General features: G+C 35.6%; 2 protein-coding genes across 9 annotated transcripts in view; both read left to right on the forward strand.

Annotated features, from left to right (window-relative positions):
- Positions 1–26385, forward strand: part of CEP290 (centrosomal protein 290) — a 100859-nt gene that overhangs the window by 65538 nt on the left and 8936 nt on the right. For 6 of the 8 annotated variants that reach the window (XM_033866271.2, XM_033866275.2, XM_033866274.2 and 3 more), the window contains 14 exons: positions 820–1033; positions 1980–2117; positions 4029–4250; positions 4600–4722; positions 8669–8814; positions 9147–9302; positions 11871–11994; positions 16357–16491; positions 17849–17935; positions 18622–18786; positions 19303–19425; positions 21399–21571; positions 24789–24930; positions 26071–26144. In XM_033866271.2, coding sequence (XP_033722162.1) covers positions 820–1033; positions 1980–2117; positions 4029–4250; positions 4600–4722; positions 8669–8814; positions 9147–9302; positions 11871–11994; positions 16357–16491; positions 17849–17935; positions 18622–18786; positions 19303–19425; positions 21399–21571; positions 24789–24930; positions 26071–26144 — 2022 coding nt within the window. Of the gene's footprint in view, positions 1–819; positions 1034–1979; positions 2118–4028; positions 4251–4599; positions 4723–8668; positions 8815–9146; positions 9303–11870; positions 11995–16242; positions 16492–17848; positions 17936–18621; positions 18787–19302; positions 19426–21398; positions 21572–24788; positions 24931–26070; positions 26145–26385 lie in introns of those variants that run through there. The other 2 variants (XR_012324272.1, XM_033866278.2) reach the window with 2 other exon arrangements.
- Positions 12004–13239, forward strand: LOC109552957 (uncharacterized). Its single transcript, XM_019952403.3, has one exon. The coding sequence runs from the start codon at positions 12403–12405 to the stop codon at positions 13099–13101; it is 699 nt and encodes a 232-aa protein (XP_019807962.1). The 5' UTR covers positions 12004–12402; the 3' UTR covers positions 13102–13239.

Below are 26385 nucleotides of genomic sequence, written 5' to 3' on the forward strand. Positions count from 1 at the left end.
GGTTTATATTTTGTCTTTGTAACATGTTGTTATAGGGCAGTGGTTCTCAAGCGGAAGTAATTTTGCTCTCCTCTCCCCGCTCCAGGGACATTTGTTATTGTCTGTAGACATTTTTGATGAACAACTAGGAGGTACTACTGGCATCTGGTTGGTAGAAGCAAGGAATGCTGCTAAATATGTTTTAAAATGCATAGGACAGGGCTTCCCTGGTGGCGCAGTGGTTGAGAGTCCGCCTGCCGATGCAGGGGACACAGGTTCGTGCCCCAGTCCGTGAAGATCCCACATGCCGTGGACCGGCTGGGCCTGTGAGCCATGGCCACTGAGTCTGCGCGTCCAGAGCCTGTGCTCCGCAACGGGAGAGGCCACAACAGTGAGAGGCCCGTGTACCGCAAAAAATAAAATAAAATAAAATGCATAGGACAGTATAACCCCCGCCCCAATAAAGAATTATCCAGTCAGAAATGTCAATAGTGCCATGGTTGAGAAATCCCTGATACAAAGGAAGCAGTCACATCTCGCAGGAACCATAATATTTAAAGTGTTATTTTGTTCATTCTCTATATTATTTCATCTAGAGCCACAAATTACTTGATGCAATTGCTGCAAAAAATAGTAGAAACTGGAAGAAAAAACTCTATTTTATCTTAAGTTTAAGAGTAGTTAAGTAGAATAAAGAATTGTTCATCTTTTGGATTTGGATCAAATCTTAGATTTTAAGGATGCTGAGGACCAAACATTTGTTCTTTGTAAAATTTGTGTCAATCAAATTGTTAATTGCAGCAACTACTCTATTAAGTACATATGTTTGCTTTATATTAGGCTCCAAGAAAATCATGCAGATGAAGTGAAACAAATAAAAGCACAAGTAGAGGATTTGAGGTGTCTTCTGGCCCAGTCACAAAAAGAGTCGCAGAGTTTAAAATCTGAACTTCAGGCTCAAAAAGAAGCAAATTCAAGAGCTCCAACAACTACAATGAGGAATCTAGTAGAAAGGCTGAAGAGCCAATTAGCCCTGAAAGAGAAACAACAAAAAGTAAGTAACAATAGAAAATTATCAATATTTAAGAAAAACATGTGGTAGATTGCTTTTACAAAAGATTTGTAGAAGATGATAGCATGTATCTCTCTCGTAATAAAAAGTATAAGCCTTATCTTGAGCAGGGTTGGGTTTTTATAATTCTTTTAAATAGCTTTATAGATAGGTGTTGTTTTTAAGTTCAGATATAGTCTAATTTATCTTTTTATGTTTTCAACCTGATTTGTGGGTTAGCTGTAGGAAATAAAGGGAAATCTTCATTACATTATTTATTTTCTCTCCTTTCCTATAAGGATTGTATGTTACTGAGGCTATTTTGAATAATTTGAATAATTGAAAAATTTTAAGTAACTTTGGGGATTAAGAGGGAGTTAGGATAAGAGGAGGAAAGATTAAAGAAGGAGATCGCAGAGATAGTGTTATGAAAAGGAGTTGGTCAGTGGATTAACAGATTTATTAGTTTTTTTATTTATCTCATTTTATATACTTAACTGTTTTAGAAGGTGCTGCTGTTTTTCTGTGCTAGCTCATGAAATTTATTGGCAAATTTTAAGTCTTCTAATCTTGTAACTTTCCTTGTCTACTTACATTCAATTAATTTCACATGGAAGTATGTACTAAGTGAGTAATTTAAATAAATATTTCAACTTGGAAGTTTGAAAACAAAACATGCCTGGGTTTTGTAGTACAGATTGCTTGATTCGATGCTGGGTTCTCACAATTATTATTATCAAGATTTTGAGTTCACACTCAATTTGGAAAGAATTGAATTCACTTACTAAAGGAAATTCATTTGAAAAAGTTGGGTTGTTTGTGAATTCTGTTTGATTAAACACATGGTATTTTAGGAAAACAGTTTAAAGTAATAAAGCTTATGTATATTTTGTATTGCTTATATGAAATACCAATTTTTTAAAAATATTACGTATGTTGTAACTTTTAGGCCCTTAGTCGGGCACTTTTGGAACTTCGGGCAGAAATGACAGCAGCAGCTGAAGAACGTATTATTTCCATGACTTCTCAGAAAGAGGCAAATCTCAATGTTCAACAGATTGTTGATCAACATACTAAAGAGCTAAAGGTGCGTATCGACATGTGCGTTAATATAACAGAATTCCTGCTAATTCCCATTGGAAGAGAATCCACTTGGATATATAGTAATTTTAATAATGAATAGGGAATTTATTCTAATGAATTATTGGTGGATATACACATGTCCACACAGTTGGGGTTTTTTAAAATAAATTCATTTATTTTTGACTGCTTGCGTTTTCATTGCTGTGGGCAGGCTTTCTCTAGTTGCAGTGAGCAGGGGCCACTCTTCATTGCAGTGCGCAGACTTCTCATTGCAGTGACTTCTCTTGTGGAGCATGGGCTCTAGGCGCAAGGGCTTCAGTAGTTGTGGCTCACGGGCTTTGTTGCTCTGTGGCATGTGCGATCTTCCCAGACCAGGGATCAAACCTGTGTCCCCTGCATTGGCAGGCAGATTCTTAACCACTGCGCCACCAGGGAAATCCTACACACAGTTTTGAACACTAAGCATGTTTATTGTACTCACTGAATAGCATCTTGGGGATTAGCAAAGGATAGGCCATTATAAGCTATTTCTCCTAACAGAATTAAATTTAAGAAATATTTTTCTTAGGATTTTAAATTCTATATTGATAAGCAAGATAGGTGTACAGATTCCTTTGTTTTATTTCTTTTGCCTTTTCAGAATTTTCCATTTAGTTTTTGCTAAGTTCATAATATGAGTTAGTTAGCTTTCCCTTTTTAGGCCCTGAAATAGTTTATGGAAATCATGTGGTCCTTGACATTTAATCTACAGAGCTGCCTAACTTTAAAGCCTTTTTTTGAAGTTATTTATTATTTTTTGACAATGTATTTTATTATTTTCTTACCCAGTTGTTACGTTTGGAACTGTATAAAATTTTTTCTCCAAAACATATACATTTAATGATGATTTTCAAATTTCTTCACATAAAGTTTCATATAGTATATTTTGAGTAAAATGAAAAATCTACTTTGTATATGTTTTGTTTGTAATTTTTATTTGCTCTTGGTTTATTTGTATATACCCTTCATCGCCATTAAACCATATACCCTTCATTGCCATTAAACCATGTAAGGACTGGATTTTAGTCAGATTTTTAAAATCTCTTGTGCCTATCAAGATTATTAGCATAGTTGACAGTAAAAATCCATTCAGTAATAAATTTATAAATAGGTATAGCCCTTTGATGATGTCTTCTTCAGTACCTTTCTCTTTGCCTGAAATTTCTTCTCTGAATTCTTTACATTCTTCCAGTCATTTTTCTTGAAGCCTTTTTTGACTCTCCAGGAGAGTTTGTTTGTCTCGTAACTGCACTATAATACTACTAGTTTCCTATTAGTGCTATTGGTAATCCCTTTTGGCCTGTAATAATTTATTCAACAAGACATATAATAAGTACCAGTATTCCCATCAATGTTACTATATGGGACAGCTAAGAACTCCTTTCCAGTGGCTTATATATACTGTCTAATATTGTGAGCTACCCTTTTATGTCTTGTCTTTACAAAGTGGATTAGAAACTACTTAGAGTAAAAGATTTTGTTTTATACTACTCTTATGCTTCAGTGTTCAAAAAAGAAATTGCTGTGTACGTTGATATGTACTTGTTTTTCTAGTAAATTAATTCAGCCATAATGAAACATTTGCTTATATGATAAAATTTTGGTTCTAGGTGTTTGTTAAAGATGAATTGCTTTAGACAGCTTCTTCATGTTTTGTTTTTTTTTTTCCCCTCAAAGTAAACTTGGTTCATTTGAAATGAAGCTAGAAAAAGTTATGTAGTTTGTGGTGGTTTTTTTTGCATGTATGTGCTTAAAAATTTAGACTGAAACTTTCTTTTTAGTAAGTATTAATGGTGTACTTTCTCTATTATTGTTGCTTTTATCATTGATACTTGCTGAAGATTCATGAATTAAACCTTTCTTTATCTTGTATTAGTCACAAGTTGAAGATTTATGTGAAAAAATTTTAGAACTTAAAGAAGCTCTTAAAACAAGTAAAAACAGAGAGAACTTACTAACTGATAATTTGAATGACCTAACCAGTGAACTACAAAAAAACCAAAAAGCCTATAATAAAATGCTTAGAGAGAAAGATGGAATTGATCAAGAGAATGATGAACTGAAAAGGCAAATTAAAAGATTAACCAGTGGATTACAGGTAATTTTATATTTAATTGTGATAATGTTTTGATTTATAATATACAGGTAGTAGTTTATTCCCACTTTTTAATTCTGTCTATAATATTTGCTGAAACTAGCTTTCAGATCACTTTGATTAATGTAGTTGCTAATTCTCTCAGTGACCTTTACTGTATTTGTAGTTTCAGGGTAGCATATCTTATTAAAATACAGAAGTAGCTACTATGTTATTCTTAAATATCAATAGTGTCGTTTAGAAAGCATGGTTAGCTGTAGTCTCAGAAAGTTTCTACAACTGGAGTATTTGTTGTGTATTTTGTTTGATACTTTTTTATTTGTAAAATGTAAAAATACATCTTATTTTTCAGGGCAAAGCTCTGATAGATAACAAACAAAGTTTAATTGAAGAACTCCAAAAGAAAATTAAAAAGCTAGAAAGCCAACTGGAAAAAAAGGTGGATGAGGTAGAAATAAAACCTATGAAAGAAAAGGTATGTGAAGAAATGTACTGATATGTTTAAGGTAGTGATAGACTTAGTTAAATATGTAATTGAAGAACAGATAATTCATTGATCTGAGGACCTGATACATATACCATAAATGGTACTGGATAACATAGAGAAGTTTAAGACAAGTTTCAGTCCTTTAGGAATTTACAGGTCTGCTTGAAGAGACACCAATAATGTAACTCTTATTCAGAAATTACTATATCATCTTCCTGACGTTACAGTACATCCCAAATCCCTTCATACCATACATACCCAGCTGTATTTATCACTTTTCTCAATATAATTGTTTATATAGATTGGTTTATATAGACCTTTGGGAAAGAAAGCTGGGCATTTTTATTCTACTATCTTGACCCACATGTGTCCTTTTTAATCCTTCAATGAACTGGACTATTATTTCAGGGTAAACAAAGTGACTTGGAGTATATTCAATATTTGCAGTAATAATCAATAACCAACCCACTCATAAATTGATTCTGTAATGTGAGAAAAATAGCTGAAAATTTTCTTACAAGTTAACTAGTAAGCTATTTTGTAATAAAAATTACTGATAGACATAATCCAAGGAAAAACTAAAACTGTCTAAAATCCACATAATTAAATATGTTGTAAATAATAAACTGGAGACAAGATATAAGTAGCATTGAACAGATCAAAAGTGACCTTGGAAATATTGGTGTTAGTAGTAATGTTTGCCCCTGAAGAAAATCTCAGTGGAGGAGCCATAGTTAGGAAGAATTTCTATTGTAACGTTTACCCAGAAAATATTCATATCTATAAGATAATTTCAATAACATGAAAGAAAATTAAGTATCTTTAATGGCACTGAATAGAAAATAGGTAATGGGATTAAAATGTTTTAGTAGGGTATATTCTAGAAAAACATTTTCCTTATGAAAATTTATCATTGTCAGTATAATTTTGATCTAAATGTTTGCATTTATATACATGGAACCACAACATACTTGTCAGAAGCTTTGCTGGTGAAAACTGCAAGGTCAAAATGTCCTTACTCTTCAGGATTGCTTTCTTTGCTGCCTCCCTACTTGGCCATAAGTCTAATCCTTGGGTACTAGTTCCTAACCTGATTCCTATCAAAATACCTCAGTAGCCTTGTGGCTTTGCCTAGACCTCTAACTTCTGTGCTTCAGTTTATTTCTCCTTAAAATAGAAATAATACTATTTGTAATTCCAGCTTCTCAAGATTATTTTGACATGAAATGAAATAATATATGAAAGTCTTTGTAAGCCATCAAGTCTATACCAGGGTATGATATTAGAAAAAGAATGAGAACACAGAGAGCTACAATAACATTACAATCTATATTCAGGAATTTGATGAGACTATTCTTTTCGGATTCCACAGCACTGGTCATTTCTAATTTTTTTTTTACTCAAAAAATGGTTTCATATTGAAATTTCAACACCTTTTTCTCTGTAAACAATGTTTGAGGGGCTTCCCTGGTTACGCAGTGGTTAAAGAATCCACCTGCCAATGCAGGAGACACGGGTTCGAGCTCTGGTCCGCAAAGATCCCACATGCCATGGAGCAACTAAGCCTGTGCGCCACAACTACTGAGGCTGTGCTCTAGAGCCTGCGTGCCACAACTACTGAAACCTGCGCACCTAGAGCCCGTGCTCCGCAACAAGAAAAGCCACTGCAATGAGAAACCCACACAGTGCAACGAAGAGTAGCCCCTGCTCACCACAGCTAGAGAAAGCTCGCACGCAGCAACGAAGACCCAACGCAGCCAAAAATAAACTAATTAATTTAAAAATTAATTCATTAATTTAAAAATTAATTCATTAATTTAAAAAAGAAACAATGTTTGAGGCCTATCTATATAAGGTAACAAAACCCACCCCCAGTCCTTGCATTCCTGTGTTTCTTACACTTCTCTGCTTGTCTCTGTAGCATTTATTACTATCTGACATACTAGAAATTTACTTATCCATGTGTTCATCTTTTGGACTGTTAACTTTGATGGCAGGAACTTTGCTGGTTTTGTTTATTTTTGTATCCTCAGCCACGGGAACAGTCCCTGTCATGTAGTAGATGTTCAGTATTCGTTGGATGAATGAAAATTTTAAAATGCAATAACATTATCCTGAAATTTATGATAAGAAGCTATTGGTACAGAAAATACAAAAGGAGAACTTCTCGTCCTCTCTTCTCCTCTTTTCTCCCCCAGTCAAGATCAGACCGTTGGTGACATTTGCCTTTGTTGTTTTTCTGTTTATTTTTAAATTACTTCAGTCTTGTTTCCCTACTTCACTCCTACTTCAGAGAATAATATCAGATGGGATAGAACTGCCCAATCTCTACAGAATACACCATGCTGCAGAATTGTTTACATATACCTTTTGCCCTCAACTAATACTTACATTTCTGGAAATACACAAAATTCCTTGTATGTATTTTAGAAAAAATAGAAATTAATAACTATCAAACACTTACTGAAGTTTTTTACATTTTTTTAAAGGATACATGTTAGCTGAACTAGATAAATAAGGTAAAAAATTGGCCAGTATGGGAGAAGATCGTTTCGATAGGGCTACTTATCTTAGTTGGGTATTTGACTTTAAACTGTGGCTTTTAATCCTTTCAGCCCCAACATTCTCTTTTATAGTAAATACAGTGTTTCATAATGTCCCCTTTACTATTCCAAATGAAGTTTTTAGTTAATATAAACTACCTACGTGCATAATTTCAAAATTTCACCGTAAATGCCCTAAATGAAATATGAAGGAGAAACATGGAAGGAAAATAATTTATAAAAATAATAAACATATTAATATATTTTTCATAATTCACCATGTAAATGCTTCATAGAAAACATAATGAAATAGTCATGTGCTTCCACCTTTAGGAAACATCGATGTGAATTCAGAGCTACAAATGCAGACTAATACAAATGTGGTCTGTTGGCTCCCCACATGTCACAAAGGCATTGCCATTTGTTAATTTGATTTCCAAAATGGTAAACAGTTGTTTCTGTAGTTCTCAGCAAAATGACTTCTGTAGTCTTTACTTTTATAAGACTGCTGTATTCCTAGAAAATTCAGTACATAATAAAACCGTTAAAAAATTGCTTGGTGGAAAGGACATAAATTCTTAGCTCAGACAATTGTGAACAGAATTTTTAACTATATGAATGTTCAGTAGGACACTTGATATTTCTTCAGTACATGGGACTGTTCTGCATTACATAGACTTTCCTTGGACACCTTATCTCAATTATAACAAACCATAACACCTAGCCCTGAAGTATCCTAGTTCCTTCCCCCTTTTTTTTTTTTTAAAGCACTTATCACCAGCTAACGTACTTCAAAAAATTTTTTTTCTTGTTCTTTGTCTGTATTTTGCTCCCTTCCCCTAATCCAGCCAACCAACCAACCAACCAACATAAACTAGACTGTAATACCCATGAAGATAAGCCTTTTTTGTCTGGTTTATTCATTGTTTCTATTCGTAGTACTTAGAGTAGTACCTGGTGCATGATTCATGCTAAGTAAATATCTGTTGAATAAGAGAAATAATGTGCATTGAAGATTTGAAGGAGTTGTGATACTAGGAGATTGCTATGGGCTGACAAGATCGGGTTGGTCATTTATACATATACATTTTTTGTTGGAAGTTTACGTTAGTCATCATCCATTTGTATTAGACTCCTTTAGGAGTGTTGGCATTAGTCCAGACTGTTCCCCAGAATTTTATCTGTCAAGTTATAGAATACAGAATCTTAGACTGAAGGGCATTTTTGCTTACAGCTTGGCAGGCCTAAAGATTCTAGAAGTGACATAGCAAAATGAACCTGTTTACATATTCTTTAGGAAGTATTGGTTTACCATTGTTCTAGTAAATTGTAATTGATCATTCTAAAAAACAATATTGGTAATTTTCTTCCTCCTTTATTATTATTTACAGAGTGCCAAAGAAGAAGTAATTAGGTGGGAAGAAGGTAAAAAATGGCAAACCAAAATAGAGGGAATTCGAAACAGGTTAAAAGAGAAAGAGGGGGAAGTCTGTATTCTAACAAAGCAATTGAATACTTTGAAGGATCTTTTTGCCAAGTGAGTTTAAATTTAATGTAAACCTAATTAATTATGTATAGTCTTTAATTGACCTGGAAGTTAGTTTTTTGATAATATGAAAAATTTTTTAGTTTTAATTATCATTTATTATCTATAGTTCAATTTTTATTTTCTTTAAAATGTGTATTAAATATATTTTAACAATTTATAAGTGTAGTTTCCTATAATTTTGAAATAAGTTAGCTCATAGCAAATACAGAATGATCCAATTTTTGTATATTGGCCTTACAATAAGGAAGCTGCAATTTAATAAATTGAACAAGCCAAACAGTGAATGGTATATTTTCATGATTCTGTATTAAATCCCACAGAGCTGATAAAGAGAAACTTACTTTGCAGAGGAAACTAAAAACAACTGGCATGACTGTTGATCATGTTATGGAAGTGCGAGCATTGGAGTCAGAAAAAGAGTTAGAAGAATTAAAAAAGAGAAATCTTGACCTAGAAAATGACATATCATATATGAGGTAAGCTAATACGTGGAAATATAGAAACTGATATAATAAATGTGTGTCACCTTAAGCTTGCGTTCTGGTGATTCTTTTCCTATGTGAGTTGAGATATTCCTGCTTCTTTTTATGCCACATAAATATGGATTATATTCTTGAACTTTTGAATATTATATTCTGTGACTCTGGATCTTGGTTAAATTGTATGGAAGATGCAGATATATTTTTGTTTTAGCAAGTCTGGATAGGTTCAGGCCCCATGTGCTAACCTGCTTTATGTGGGCTATGGTTCCGGTATTATTTTCAAAGCTTTTACAATGCTCTTTGGCTCTGTTCTGCCTATGCAACTCCCTATTGACAGTCTGCTATGTGGGCTGTCTTCTATTCAGTTCTCAGACTCTTTAATATTCTGATTAGGATCAGATCCATACATTCATGCTCAAGGGGTGAGCCCAGAAGTTCATAAGCAACTTTATAAGGTTCCTTTCTTGAGCTCCTTTCCTTCTGTGATCTCCCTGATACATTTGGTTTCTCTCGGGCTCCCCTTTCTGGTACTTCGAACCAAATCTGTTGCCCTGTTGCGCCGTGCGCTTCAGCTATTGTGATCTTGTCTGCAGCTAAGCCAGCAGCTGGAGGGCAGAAAGGGGACGTGGCGGAGGGGGAGGGGCACTACTTTGCCTTCCCACCTTATTAATTACAGCTCTACCAATTGGAGAAGAAGATTCCTCTCCCTAAAAATTTTGGCTCCTGTGAGTTCCCCTTGCAGCCTCTGCCACCACTGCCTTGGAATTGCCTGAGGGTTGGGATATGAGAGAATGCATAGAAGAGAAAAATAAGAGGGATTTTTGAACTGTCTGTGAGAGTTGTTAAGCACCCTTTCTCCTTACTGGAGCTAGAACTTTAAGCCTTGCCTGTGGAGCTCTCTCCCTCTGTGCTGAGGCTCATCTTCAGGTTTCAAGCTGTGTTGTGTTCAGGTCAGGAAATACTAGAGGAAAGGAAAAGGTAAATTTACCACCTGTTTGCTGATATTTCAGATTCTCGTGTTTTGTCCCAATCTGTAAAATATTTACTTTTCAAGGTCCTTGTGAGCTTTCAACCTACGTTCCATCTCATTTCCTTCTAAGTCATTGTTTCTTAAATTCTTCAGAATTTTCCTTGATGGAGAAGAACAAAATGAAACATTTTTCTTTGTTTTGACATCTATTTATAGCTACTGTCTGGTCCTAGCCTCCCTGTTTTTCTTAGTCTAAACATATGTTCAGAATAAAACCGAATCCTTTTATTCTCCTTTGCAGTTTTCTCAAGGATCAAAATATTTTAGTTTTGAAACCTTCTAATACTTTTAGATATTTAATAGCTTTTTTAAAACATCTTTATTGGAGTATAATTACTTTACAATGGTGTGTTAGTTTCTGCTTTATAACAAAGTGAATCAGTTATACATATACATATGTTCCCATATCTCTTCCCTCTTGCGTCTCCCTCCCTCTCACCCTCCCTATCCCACCCTTCTAGGTGGTCACAAAGCATGGAGCTGATCTCCCTGTGCTATGCGGCTGCTTCCCACTAGCTATCTATTTTACGTTTGGTAGTGTATATATGTCCATGCCATTCTCTCACTTTGTCACAGCTTACCTTTCCCCCTCCCCATATCCTCAAGTCCTTTCTCTAGTAGGTCTGTGTCTTTATTCCCGTCTTGCCCCTAGGTTCTTCAGAACCTTTTGTTTTTTTTCAGATTCCATATATATGTGTTAGCATATGGTATTTGTTTTTCTCTTTCTGACTTACTTCACTCTGTATGACAGACTCTAGGTCCATCCACCTCACTACAAATAACTCAGTTTCGTTAATAGCTTTTTTTCTAATATGAATCTGTGGAGGCTGAAGTAATTGGAGAAGACTTTATAAAAGAGATTGAACTTGTCTTCTCAGTTCAAATGTGAATTTCCGAATTTTATGAATCAGATCTAGATTTTAAAGGTGGAAGGGACATTCCGAGAAAACAGAACCCTAGCAGAGACATAGTGGCAGGAGTGAATCTTTCATGTGTGGGTAAGAGTGGATTTATTTGCCGAAGTAAGGGAAGAGTCCTGGACAAATGTGCTGAACAGGTGTGCTTGTGCCAGATAGCGGAGGGCCTTGTAGGCCATGCAGGTGAGTAGTATAGATTGAAGAAATAGACTATTATCTGGCTCCACTAAGAACCTTATAAAATGCTTTACCATCTTGAGAAGCGCATGGATGTTATGAAGTTATTATATAATGTTTTAAAAATAGTAGGTATTTTTATTCAGCTGTTTTACACAATCCCCAAAATAGATGCATGTTCTTTACATATATTAATGTATTTTTTTAAAATCAAAATACCCTTTTTAATTCATAGTTTAAAGGAGGCCAGCCGTGAATCCTCTGTAGAGGATCAGTTTATAATATAGTCGTGTTTTAATTTAATTTTGTAAAGTTTTCAAGTTTTGTAGAATTTAAAAGAAATACAGTGTTAAAATATTTTTTTCTATTTTTTAATATGATAAAACAGTAAAAAGTTGGAAGTTTGAACAGTAAAGAGTCTGTGATTGTTGTTCATAGGACCCATCAGGCTCTTCCTCGAGATTCTGTTATAGAAGATTTACGTTTACAAAATAAATACCTCCAAGAAAAACTTCATGCTTTAGAAAAACAGTTTTCAAAGGATGCATATTCTAGGCCTTCAGTAAGTGCACGTCTTTTCTTTTCATTTTTTGTATTCTAAAGTTTAAAAGTGAAATCAACTTCTACCTTTAGCTAGCTAAAAACAGTAGATCCTTCTCATTCATATTAATGCAATAAATCCAACTTTTATTTTTACTAGGTAATGATGTATGTTAACTTCTATAATCCTTTTTACATAATAATGGTAAACTTATGATTCTTATGCTTTGCATAAAATGTCATTACAAATGATTTCTGGAGATTTTTAAATGTAGTTATGAGTTTTGCTGTGACAAGAACATATAGTTAGATAAAATAGGAAGGTATGTTATAACATTATTTCCATTCAGATATGTGATACATTTCTCGTTTTTCTTTATAAAGTCTCATTAATGTAGAATTATTTGTTGTATCTTATTTTAAAACATTCATGTGTATATTTTTATTATTTTTTTTCCTTTTCTTTTCCTGTTTCTTCTCTTTCGTCTGCTTCAAGCAGAATCTGTTATGTGATGCAGCTACGCTTTCTCCTCTTGCTACCAGTGTTAATAAATACAGGCATAATATTTTTCACAAAAAGAACAATTTACACAGGAACCAAAAAAAACCCATGACAGTACTCAGAATTAAAAATAGGAAAGGAATAGATGTTAGGGACAACTTATATCATCAGGTACCTAGGAATACTCTACAGTGTTACAGTAATGAAGAAAAACACAAAGCAGAAGATATTGTAGATCCTACGGAGTTAAATAAATCTGAGTCAAGACCAAATAATAAATCAAGTCCATTTAGGTCAACTAATGGTACCTTGACGGATTTTAACTCCAATTTTGAAAAGGAACCAGATTGTAAAGTTGAAAAAATTAATCAAGACTGTTGTGAAAATAATAAACAGGAATATAAAAACAAGGAAGAGAATGAGCTAGGCAAGAATGAGAAAGAAAAGGGACACATAGCTGAAGATGTGAGTCACAACAACCACATGGATCCAGAAGAATCTGCTGGGGAGGACTGTGGTTACGCCACAAGCGCTGCTGCAGTGAGGCAGTGTGCTGAGGAGGATGCACAGGCAAACTCTGAAACTGATGTGTCAGTCCAGCCAAGAAATGAAGCGTCCCAGGTTTGAGTACATGGCAGTCCTTTATTTCTCTCTTGGCTGAGTTTTCTCATAGCAAGTGGTGTACATATATGGTGCAAATGGAAACAAATTGTGTAGGATTTGTAAAGAATATTAATTGTTAATAAACTTCTCCTTAAACCCTAATATTTGACTAGTTCCTACAAAAACTTAGTGGTTGTACATTTCCCGATTCATTTTAGTACTCACTGTTTTACCATTGGTATTGGTATTACCATTAGTACTCACTGTTTTACCAAGTATTAGATTAGGTAACAGAATAACGAAAATAAGGCACTTTAGATGAGTTCGTTTTGCCTTAGAAATTCCTACTTCAGCATGCTGTAAAAATCTCACTGCGAGTAAAATTTCACGACAATGAATAATATCAGTAAAAATCTGTTATGATGCTGTGTAACATTCTAACATATATAGCAAGTTCCTTTAATGGTCTTTTTGCCTTGTAACAGATACTTTTTTATAATGAGAAAAGGAAGCTTACATGTAGTGCCTAGGTATAGTTTTCACAATACTCTGCAGAGAATTATTTCTACTTTATGTGGGAAGCTTGGAGAATAAGTAACATCTCTAGTGATCAAGAAGATGCAGAACCAGGATTTAAATGGAGGTCTGATTCTACAGTTTATGAACTTTCTACATACACACACTAAGTTTGGTCAATTTATTCAACAGAATAAGAAGTTTGTTCCCAGTTGAAATCAAATAGCATTCATTTATTCATTCATTCCTTTCCACTTCAGATATTCTAGTCACCTAAGTCCTCATTCTCATTAAATCAGACATTTAAATTAAGAGAAAATGGATGAAAATGTCTTAATTCTTATTTCGTTTCCTTATCCAGGTACATAATGCTTCTTTTTTTCACTTGATAATAAGTAATTGAGAATTTGAGACTTCCACTGTGTGTTATCACTAACTCTCATCCACTAAGAATTTGACTTTTGGCAGTGTATACCTTTTAACAGGATTCTTCTTCTATAGAGCAATTTGGAAGTCCCCCCAAAATTGATTACACAAGAATTTTATTTATTTTACTTTTATAGAAGTTTCACTAGAATTTATTTTCCAAAAATTTGGACAATCTCAACTAATACTTTTAGTTTTGTTTTCTGAGAATAGGAAGAAAAAAATGATCCACATTCACTTACACAAAGAATTGCATCCATATTTTAGTGAGGAGAACTGTTGAAAACATTCAGCAGTTCATGTAATATCATCAGATAGAATTATTCTCTTCTGTGAATGAAATTTAGTACATTTTATATCTATCAGTTAGGGGTACTTATTATCACTTATTAAATAGCTATCATAGACTGAAGAGGTGAAGTAAGGGAGACAGAAGAGCTCAGGGATAGGGAACTATAGATTTCCATGTCTGAAGAGACCTTAACAATCATCCTGTCTAGTGCCTTCATTTGTAAGATGCAAAAACAGAGGACCCGGGGGCTTCCCTGGTGGTTGAGAGTCCGCCTGCCGATGCAGGGGACATGGGTTCGTGCCCCGGTCCGGGAAGATTCCCACATGCCGCGGAGCGGCTGGGCCCGTGAGCCATGGCCGCTGAGCCTGCGCGTCCGGAGCCTGGGCTCCGCAACGGGAGAGGCCCACGTACCGCAAAAAAAAAAAAACAACAAAAAACAGAGGATGTTGCAGGTGGCATGATTTGCCTAGGGTTGACCTTAATAGTAGTAGAATCAGAATGTATACTTGGGTTATCTGACAGAGAATAAGTAGGAACATATTGCTATAGTTTACTGACACCATGAAATATGTCCGTCTTCTTTTTCTTGCCACTGTATATGTTCATACGCACACACATTCCCTCAAACAGTTAGAAATCAGGTAGATACATGCAGTGTATGCCCTCAGGTCAGAATCAAAGGTCAGCCCAGAATTTCTTTACATTTCTGTCTCCTATTTTCTAATTTCTTTACTTTTACTGCGTTTTACCTAAGAAAACTTTTTTTTTTTACTTTTTTTTTAACCTAATGGTGAATATGTCAGAATGTATTTAACCTACTGCTAACTAAAAGAATGTTACAGAGCCATGTATAATAAATGTATTTATAGAATATTATACTTTAATAATAATGTAATGTGTAATATATAAATATATTATATAATAATATGATAATCATCATAATGTCTGTGGAGTTATTGAGTTGATCGTCAATCAAGCCAATAGAGAATGGAATGGGGGAGAAAAAAACTAAAGCTGTTCTGAGTGCTTTCACAAAATTATCTCATATAATGCTCTTAACAAGTTTATGAGGGTAAGGGGTATTCTACCCACTTTATAGGAAAAAGTAACCGAGCACAGATTTCTCTTTCAAATAATCTATAGCTTAGAATGAGAACTGAAATTGAACATAAATAATAACCCAAGGTGGATTCATGCCAAAAGAAATGCAAATAAAGTGTTACTGGATTTCAGAGGAGGGAGTGATTACTTTAGCTCAAGGAATGATGAATAGCTTTCTAAAGGAGGAGGAATTGAGGCACTTTTTGTAGGCTTGTAGATTTGTTTGCTAGGGCCACCATAACAAAACACCACGGAGTTGATGGCTTAAACAACAGAAATGTATTCTCTCACTTCTGAAAGCCGGAAGTCCAAAATCAAGGTATCGGCAGAGTTGATTGCTTCTTTAGGCCTTGGGGGAAGGATCTGTTCCAGGCCTCTCTCCTTGGCTCATAGATGGCTAGCTTCTCCCCATCTCTACAGTGTCTCCCTTCTATGTATGTCTGTATGTTCACATTTCCCTTTGGTATAAGAACATCAGACCTTGTTGGATTAAGGCCCACCCTAATGACCCTGTTTTAACTTAGTTATCTCTGAAAAGGCCCTATCCTCAAATAAGGTCATTCTGAGGTACTGAGAGTTAGGACTTCACATATGAATTTGGGGCTGGGTAGGGGTTCGGGCATGAGACAATCTGTAACAGGTAACAGTACTTTATTTTTGGATGGAAGGACCACTACAAATTCGTTTAGTCATTATGAGAGTATATATGGAGGCATTATATGTGTGGACATTATTAAATCACACTGACTTTGCTTTCTGTATTAATTACAACAGACTGATTACCTTTTCTCATGTGAGTTTGTTTGTTCGTTTATGGTTGTTTTCTCTAGAGCTCTCCAATTTTCTCATTCCTTTGAGGAAAAATGTTCCCTTTCAGCGTAGTGTTTCAGCGTAGCTTTTATTTGTTACACCTTAAAAATATTCCTAACTTCATTTTCCTGAAGACTTCACGAATAGAGTCAGATGATCATTATCAAAGAGAACAGGAGCTCCAGAGGGAAAACTTGAAGTTGTCATCTGAAAATATTGAATTAAAATTTCAGCTTGAACAAGCAAATAAAGATTTGCCAAGATTAAAGGTAAATTTAATATTCTTTATTATAGTTAGGAAATCTAATGCCTTTTTCTCCCTACTTAATTGTTATGTTTACCATGTTAGCTTATGAAGAAGTCAGAAACTCATATTCATAAAATATCATGGTAGTGTTATACTTTCTGCATTTGCTCATTTAACAGTTATTTGTTGAGGGCCTTTTTTGTGTGAGGTACTCTTCTAGGTGCTGGAAAACAGCAATCAAAAAAATTCTTGCACTTGTAGAGCTTACATTCCAGTAAGGGAAGGCTCATAATAGGTAAGCAAGTCAATATGTAGTATGTCAGCTGAGGTTAAAGTGCTAAGAAGAAAAAGCACAGTTAGTGTGAAGGGTGTGTGTGTGTGTGTGTGTGTGTTGCATAGGGGTATAGCTGACCCTTGAACTGCAAGGGTCCACTTATATGGGGATATTTTTCAGTAGTAGATACTGCTGTACTGCCTTTTCCATGGTTGGTTGAACCCACGGATGCAAAGGAACTGCAGATATAGAGGACCAACTATAAGTTATACCTCCACATTGTTCAAGGGTCAACTGAATATGGGATTGCTCTTTAAAATAGGATAGTAAGGGGAGGCTTCCTTAATAAAGTGATATTTTAGCAGAGAGCTAGGGGACAGGTAAGGAAGTAGGTCATACAGTTACTAGAAAAAGAGTTCCAGGCAACAGAAATAGCAAGTTCAAATGTCATGTGTGTGGCAAGATGATGGTTGGTGTATTTAATTAATAGTTGTCACACTTTAAAATATTAGGATAGCTCTAAAAATATAGTCTTTAAATTAAAATATTTTAGGATAATTGCCTCTTTTAGAAATTTATTTTGATGTTTATAATAAGTTTATTTTTGGTTTTCCAAATCTTATCCTATTTAAGGGAGTCCTTTTCTCTTGACTGACTGTTTCATTTGTGTTTTTTAACTTAGAATATCAGCAATCTGTTAATTCCACTGGTAACAGTATAATTAAGCTATATCCTGCTTCTCTCATTCTGATTTTTACACTTAGAACCAGTGTCAGAAGATCAGTTGTCTCTTTCTCTGTACTATGTGGGTAAGGTTCTACATATGTAGTCTCTGGGAGAGTTGAAATCAGGACTTCTAAACTCAAATTTCTATTGTATACTAAGGCAATAATGCAGGAAATATTTCTTGAAATTCATATACAAAATGCTGTTGTATTAACTCAGCATATGTCATGGTTCAAAATCCTCCTCATTGGTGTAAAGACCCACTTGTTTAATTCAGCTATACAGTTGAAGAGACTGGTAGTTCAGATGAATTGTTTGCCTTTCCTTTTCAATGGCTATAGCTATGTTAAATTGTTACATGTTTTCTTTAATCTTTTAGAATCAGGTAAGGGATTTGAAGGAAATGTGTGAATTTCTTAAGAAAGAAAAAGCAGAAGTAGAGAGGAAACTTGGCCACGTTAGAGGGGTGAGTATGTGAGAATACGCCATATGTTTGTTTTGGCTTCAGAAGTGATAAGCTGGAAATGAAAAAACAAGTTTGGATATGTCATAACAGTATTGATATGCCTTTACTAGTGCCTCTAGTTTCAATTTTATTCTGCTGCATCTATAATGTAAAACATCATTAAGCTTTCTCTGTTTCAAGTTAATGTATTTTATCATCTGTCTCATCTTACATGCTTTTTATCCCACTTGGACTCTATACCATCTCTTTTTTCATTGCATATCCCTCTACACCTTGAAAACATTTAACTTCCAGGAATCTTCCATCTGTTCATTGAGGTAACTGCTAACTGCTCCTTGGTCTGGTTCTAACATTTTATAATTATTTTTTTATGATATCCATGGCAGCTTCCTAGTTATAATGCTACTATACTAATGTTCTTTCCAGTATACTAGGGTTTAAGGTGTTACTTATTAGCTGCATGACTTTAGGAATATCAAATTCTCTGAGTCTTGATTTTCTTATATGCAAAGTAAGGGTAATTCCTCTTTCACAGGGTTATTATAACGAGTTGAAGTCGTACAAGCCTTGGCTTCAAATGTTAGGAATCAACAATGAGTTTAATAATAAACCTCTTATATTCTTGGTACTTTATGTTATACTCTCTAAAATATTTGATTAAATAAAAAGTTAACATTTTTTCCTAGTCTGGTAGAAGTGGAAAGACAATCCCAGAACTAGAAAAAACCATTGGTTTAATGAAAAAAGTAGTTGAAAAAGTCCAAAGGGAAAATGAACAGCTGAAAAAAGCATCAGGAATGTTAACCAGTGAAAAAATGGCTAATATTGAAATGGAAAACGGAAAACTGAAGGTAATATTCTTAATGCGGTCATTTGTACAGAATGTTTTACTGATATAATTTTTAAAGACAATTTAAAATATAGTGTATAAAGTGGCTTTAATGGATGCAGTAGATATTTTACACATACAGAAAAAAAAATGTTGGAGACAAGGCTAAGAGTAGTTAGAGTAGCACCACTTGGTCATTTTATTATTTCCAGACCATTGCTTCTCAATCTGGCACCATAAAATTATTAACTGTATCTATTTTCAAAAATACATCTGCCTAAGCCCCCAATTTTGAGATTGATCAGATTATTTTGGGATTGGTCCTACCATTGGTATTGTGATTCTTTTTTAAAGTCATCAGCTCATTCTAAGCCAAGATTGGGAACCTCTACTCTAGATGACCAGTATTAAAGGGAAGAATTTAATTCTAATTATATCAAATATGGTCTCTAAAACCACATTAAACTAAGTTTTATGAGTTTACAAGATCATCGTTTATTTCCTTGTTTTGATAATGTAGGGTTTTTTTAATTACTAGGCTGAATTAGAAAAACTCAGAGTTCATCTTGGACGTCAGTTGAGCATGCACTATGAATCCAAGACCAAAGGCACAGAGAAAATTGTTGCTGAAAATGAAAGGCTTCGTAAAGAACTTAAAAAAGTATGGCTTTCATTATTGACTATACTTATTTTTATGTTAATTAACTGCTACATTTTGGGAAAACAATGAAAAAGTTGATGAGAGTACCTACTCAGAGTAGGTATTAAGAGATTTAGGAATTGTGCTGTTTTGTTTTGTTTTTATTTATTTATTTTTTAATTGGGGTATAGTTGCTTTACAATGTCATGTTAATTTCTGCTGTACAGCGAAGTGAAGCAGCTATATGTGTACATATATCCCCTCTTTTTTGGATTTCCTTCCCATTTAGGTCACCACAGAGCACTGAGTAGAGTTCCCTGTGCTATACAGCAGGTTCTCATTAGTTATCTATTTTATACATATTAGTGTATATATGTCAATCCCAATCTCCCAATTCATCCAGGAATTGTGTTTTTATGCCCACCATCCTTTCACTATGAGGAACATTGAAAATAAAAAATTAATAAATTCAGAGGCAGTATAATGTAGCCAGTATTCAAATCCTAGCTTTATTACTTCTTTTTTTTTTTAATAAATTTACTTATTTTTGGCTGTGTTCGGTCTTTGTTGCTGTGCGCGGGCTTTCTCTAGTTGCAGCGAGCGGGGGCTACTCTTTGTTGTGGTGCACGGGCTTTTCATTGCAGTGGTTTCTCTTGTTGCAGAGCACAGGCTCTAGAGTGCGTGGGCTTCAGTAGATGTGGCGCGTGGGCTCAGTAGTTGTGGCTCACGGGCTTAGTTGCTCCGCGGCATGTGGGATCTTCCTGGACCAGGGCTTCAACCCGTGTCCCCTGCATAGGCAGGTGGATTCTTAACCACTGCGCCACCAGGGAAGCCTGCTTTATTACTTCTTAACTGTGGGAGCTAGGGGAATCTACTATTCCCTCTCCTCTCAATTTCCTCGTCTGTAAAACTGGGAATATTGAGTATATCTATTTCACAGAGCTGCTACAGGGTTTAAATGAGTTAATATTTATGCACATGTCTTAGAATAATGCTTGATGTACAGTAAAGAGTATATGGGGCTTCCCTGGTGGCGCAGTGGTTGAGAGTCCACCTGCCGATGCAGGGGATGTGGGTACATGCCCCGGTCCGGGAAGATCCCACATGCCGCGCAGTGCCTGGGCCCGTGAGCCATGGCCGCTGAGCCTGCGCGTCCGGAGCCTGTGCTCCGCAACGGGAGAGGCCACAGCAGTGAGAGGCCAGCGTACCGCAAAAAAAAAAAAAAAAAAAAGAGTATATGAAACTATTTTGTTAAACAGTAAGATTCCTTTCTATTTAAGTGGCAAAATATATTCCTTGCCCCAGAAAAATAGGTGTTGTTATTTATATGGATGATCCAGTGAATAAATTGCAATTATATTTTTAAACTAGTTACAGTGGTATATGAATGTATTGTGAGGCCAGAGTGGTACTGTGCTGTGAATGTGGATGTTTAATAGTGGAAATAATCTGTGGTAATTACACATAGTTTATACTTACAGTTATGTCTCTCAGGTACTAAAAAGTCAAAACATCTTTTAAAAATCTAAAGACATTTCCCCCACGGCATTTTAAAACAACTTGAAATCTAATCCCATTAACTAATTAACTGGATATATGTACCTTATGAATTTATTTAAATACTTAGAAAAATTGTGTTTGGGTAATGGTATTGAAATTAAAATACTCAGTGAATGATGAAAAAAAATCTAAAGACATAAACTATCCCATTTTCTCTAACTATTACAAATATGACAAATTTAAAGTAACCACTAGAGTAAAATATTGTAAATGTATTTTTCTAACCTCATTTACATGATCTGTTCTAATTATTATGGCCATATTGCTGTTTTAGAGTAAAAGAAACATTGGATTTTTGTTGGAATTTTAATCAGCATTTAGAACTCCAGGTTATTTTCTTTCTAGTTTGTAGTGATTGATAATTTTGAATATACTATATCCATGAGAACAATATTACATTTTGGCATAATATACTAATTAGCTTTTAATGATAGGAAACTGAAGCTGCAGAAAAATTACGGATAGCTAAGAATAATTTGGAGATATTAAATGAGAAGATGACAGTTCAACTAGAAGAGACTGGTAAGAGATTACAGTTGGCAGAAAGTAGAGGTCCACAGCTTGAAGGTGCTGACAGCAAGAGATGGAAATCAATTGTTGTTACAAGGTAGGAACAAACAGTTTAAAATTTGCACAGTTTAATGAGCTCTAATTCTGCCATTATTGTTTTTAAAGAATATGACAGTGATTCACTTAGTTCTTTCATAAAGAACTGTTTGGTTGTTTGTTTTAACATGATCCTCACTTTTTCTTCCTTAAAATATTTAACTAATTGGGGTGTCGGCATGGGACAGAGAAGAGCTGGGGCTGGGCTAAGGGTGTTGGAGCTGGGTAGGCATCGTGAAGCTGCTGTCAGCCATGAGCCTGGACTGATGGTGCCCAGCTTCTCCCGGGTGCTGCTTTTCTCCAGCTACAACTGCAATTTTGGAGTTATGTTCTGGGCATCTTGCTCTTCAAATAGCCTCAACAGATGAATTCAGCAAACAGTTTTAATGTCTTACTGGCCTCTGCTTTCTGGCACTTGATTTTCTCCCATCCCTTGAGCCTTTTCTGAAAGTATGTGCAATTCCTGCCTGTCAAATCAACTTTGTGGCTATGAAAGAGGTGATAGGAATTCAGTAGTAAACATTCATATGTTCATTGTCACTGTCCCCAGAGGTGGTTCATCATAACTCCGATGAGTCAGTAAAAGGCTTTGGTGTCATTCTCACTTCCAACGTTAAGCAGCTGCTTCAAGGAGTATATGTAGAAGCCAGAGACCAGTGACATCCTGCCCATGTCCTGTCCCAATAAAGTCATCCTGTATGAAGGGGTGTTCTTGACATCTACTGGCCCCATTTCAGAAGGCAAACATATCTTTATTTTACCATATTCCTAGAGTTGCTTCTGTCTGTGCATCTCAGCATCCCCTTGGATATCTACCTGCTGTTGAGAATGGACTTGACGTGGATTGGCAGCCACCATCACTACAGCTGGGATGGCAATCTTAGCACTGTGAGGCTACAGCAGGCCCCACAGTGGGCCTGTTGCACTCACTTGACCCTGTCAGACAAGTCTAAGGAGAAAAGAGAAAGGTTTTGCAGGTGGATTAGAAGGCCCAGGTGGCCAGGCAGTCTTGGAGAAGGGTCCTTGGTTCCTGTCCCAACATCATACTGAGAGTACTCAGAATCTACTCTTCCCCCATAACTGTTTCTTAATTCTGTCAGAGGGCTGGTGTGAGGGCTAAATGAAATAATATGTGTGATAGTGTAAAGGGGAGAAGGGGTCTTCTTTTGCCTGCTTGGACTCCAGCAGAGGCTCTCAACCAGCAACCCTATCAGTTGATTTCCTGGTTGGCCCTTTATTTCCTTCTACAATCACACGTGGACTCAAAGAATTTTGAGTTGCTTCGAGATGTATTTATCCAGCAGGTATTTACTCAGTACCTGCTGCATGCCAGACTCTGCTTTATGTTAGATGTATTTCTTTTTTTTTTTTTTTTTTTTTTGCGGTATGTGGGCCTCTCACTGTTGTGGTCTTTCCTGTTGCGGAGCACAGGCTCTGGACGTGCAGGCTCAGCGGCCATGGCTCACGAGCCCAGCTGCTCCGCGGCATATGGGATCTTCCCAGACCGGGGCACAAACCCGTGTCCCCTGCATCGGCAGGCAGACTCTCAACCACTGCGCCACCAGGGAAGCCCTAGATGTATTTCTAAAAGGCCTGCTTTGACTAGGTTCCTTCAGAGAGCCAGGTAGCTTCCAGGGCTTAGAAATACCTATTTCTCACTATGCCCTTAAGTAAATTACAGTTCTTCTGTGAATTTAAGGTTTTTTAAAGCTGTGGAAATGATAATCCCTGTCCTCTTCTTTTCTAAAAAAGGGCTCTTTGGGGCTGCAGAAAAGATTATTAATGTGAAAAGGGTTTATAAAGTTTATAAATATTTGAAGGGGTGATGAGATTTAACCATAACTGAAAATGACTTTGCCCTTTAGATCATTTATGTGTTTTTCATCTGAGAACTGTACAGATAACTGAGTATAGAGTAGGCCTTCAGTAAGCATTTTTTAAAAAAACTAAGTCCTAGTAGAATCCACTTGACAGAAGGCTAATTCCGATCTTTGGCCTCAAGCCTCTCTAAATCCACCAAAAAAATTGCTAAAGTCTGCAGATGGGATTAGACACCCAGTTCGGTAAAGTGGTTTGGAGATAACCTTTTGGTACCCATTAACCATTATGTTCACACTGAAATCTTTATAGTTGCTCTGTTATTTATTCAACAAACTGATAACATCTATTCCACATCCAGCTTTATAGTACTGACTGCTGAGACAGGCCGGGGTGATGCAGGAGCTGTTTTAGATAGGGTGGTCAGAGAAGGCCTCTCTGACTGGGTGGCATTTAGAGCTGGGAATTGAATGACAGAGTGAGCTTCAAGATATTTCACCACTTCGATGGCTTTTGTCAGGTTAAGAACGTTGCCTTCTAATCTAGGTTCCTAAGGTTTATCACAAGCTCTTTGATAATAATTGTATTATTTTGTTGTAATACTGAGATAATAATTTTCCTTCTTTATCCTGTCCTTACCTGATTTTGTTGCCAAAGTGTTCCTTCTTTCCTTTTCTCTGGAAAAATTTGAATGTTATAAGCATTGTCTCCTTTAAGGTGGTATGATGGGTTTGTAAAGCCATTTTGGCTCAGTGTTTTAGAAGTTTCTTTTGGAGTCTGGATTTTTTTTTTGAACTATTGATCATTTCTTGAAAATTTACAAATCTATTTAGATTTTTACAAGCTTCATCCCTCCCACATCTTATGCCATTTTTCTTACCCCTGCTTTTACACATTCTTTTCCCTCTCCCAGCAGTGTTCTTTTGGTTTTGCTCTACCTGGATACCTCCTACGTGTGTGTGTGTGTGTGTGTGTGTGTGTGTGTGTGTGTGTGTGTGTGTGTGTGTGTGTGTGTGTATTAAATGCTTTAGTTTGTTATCTCTAAGTATATTCCTAAGAATATTCAATAATACAGAATTTTATATTCTTATGAATTTAATTTCTATTTGTGATTGAAAAAGGTATTGATTTTAATCTTTGACAGTGGTAAAATTCAGGTTCCATCCTTGTTATAACTTTGGGAAACATCTAAATCCTCTATTTAATTGGCCTGTTAATTAGGGGTACTTATCCCTTGCTGTCACCTAATGCTAAGTAAATATGTAGGAAAAGATTTGACTAGAAGACACAGTATAATAAGATATTCTTTATTTTTAGCGCAGTAACTTGAACTAGCTTTTAAATGAATTAGAGAAATTATTTTCCACGTCTACACCATTTTTTTTTCTTTATACTTTTAGAATGTATGAAACCAAGTTGAAAGAATTGGAAACTGATATTGCCAACAAAACTAAAAGCCTTACTGATCTTAAACAGCTTGTAAGACAAGCAACAGAGAGGGAACAAAAAGTTAAGAAATACACGGAAGATCTTGAGCAACAGGCAAGTAATGTCATTTTTCTTTATGTGATAAAATAATGCATCGTATTTCAAACCACCCCTCGGCATTCATTGTGTTATGTAGGTAAAAATGAACTCTGGACTAATTCCTCTCCTACAAGTTCCATCTAAGTGAATGGCCCCACCATTCACCTATTTAAGTCAAAAACCTTGGATCATAGATTCCTTTCTTTTCACTCATACCCCATGTCTTTTTCATTAAATCCTGTCAGCTCTATTTCAGATGTATCCCAAATCTGATGATGTCTCAGCACCTCCAACACTGCCAGTCTAGTCTAAGCTATTCTCTCACACCTGAATAGCAGTAATTTCCTAACTGGTCTCCCTGCTTCCGCTCTTGCCTTGTTTCACCTTCTCCTTATCCCTGACCTATTTTCCACATAGTTGCCAAGTAATCCTTTTAAAGGTATAAAGCAAATCATAGCAGTCTCATCCTTAGAATCTTCCAGTGGTTCCCATTACCCCAGAACAAAATCCTAAAGTTCTTTTCATAGCCTGCAAAGACCTACATGGTATGGCATCTGGTTTCCTCTCTAGCCTCACCTTTACTTTCTCCAGCACTCATAGTGCTCTAGCCACGCTGACATTCTTTCAATCCTCGGGAAAACCAAACTCATCCAAACTTCTGGGCCTTGCTTTTGTTTCCCTTGTTTAGAATACTGTTTACCCAAATATTCTCATAGCTCACCCCTGCACTTCATGTCTCTGCTTAAATGCAAGCTCCTCAGACCCTCCCAAACCTATACTACTTTCCATCACTCTGTCCTCTTACCCTAGGTTATTTTTCTTAATAGCCCTTCCCACCATCTTGAAGTGTTATCAAGTCACATCACATGCTCACTGTTTGTCTTCCCCCACTAAAAATGTAAGGACCACAGGATCATGAAGGAAGGGATTTTGCTTATTCACTGCTGTATCCAGTGTGCCTAGGACAATGCCTGGCATGCAGTAGTTCCTCAATAAATAATTGTTGAATAAATAGTGGATAGATCACCATAGATGTACAATCATATGAACTTTTGAAAACTCAACTTTTAAAATTATGCTTCATTGAAAGTATCTTTATAAAACCTCATATTTCCGTGTCAAACTTTGTCTTCTAACTTTTCATTGTGCCCAAAGATTGAGATTCTCAAACATGTTCCTGAAGGTGATGAAACAGAGCAAGGCCTTCAATGGGAGCTTCAAGTTCTTAGGTATATTATTTGTTCATATGACTACTTTTTAAAAATTATTTTTTAATATAACCACATTTGCTATATCTAGACAGTTAAGATTTTTCAACCTTGCTGCCTAATAGGTTTTTCAGCCTTATTTCATCCTTCTAATGCCAATCACTCTTTTATATAATGGATGCTAAAAAAAGGGTAAACCAGATCTTAATATAGGTGTCAAGTTTGTAATTTAAACTTTCTTAATCGCATAGAATATATTAAA

This window comes from Tursiops truncatus, chromosome 11 (assembly GCF_011762595.2).
Source record: "Tursiops truncatus isolate mTurTru1 chromosome 11, mTurTru1.mat.Y, whole genome shotgun sequence".
Classification (NCBI taxonomy): domain Eukaryota; kingdom Metazoa; phylum Chordata; class Mammalia; order Artiodactyla; family Delphinidae; genus Tursiops; species Tursiops truncatus.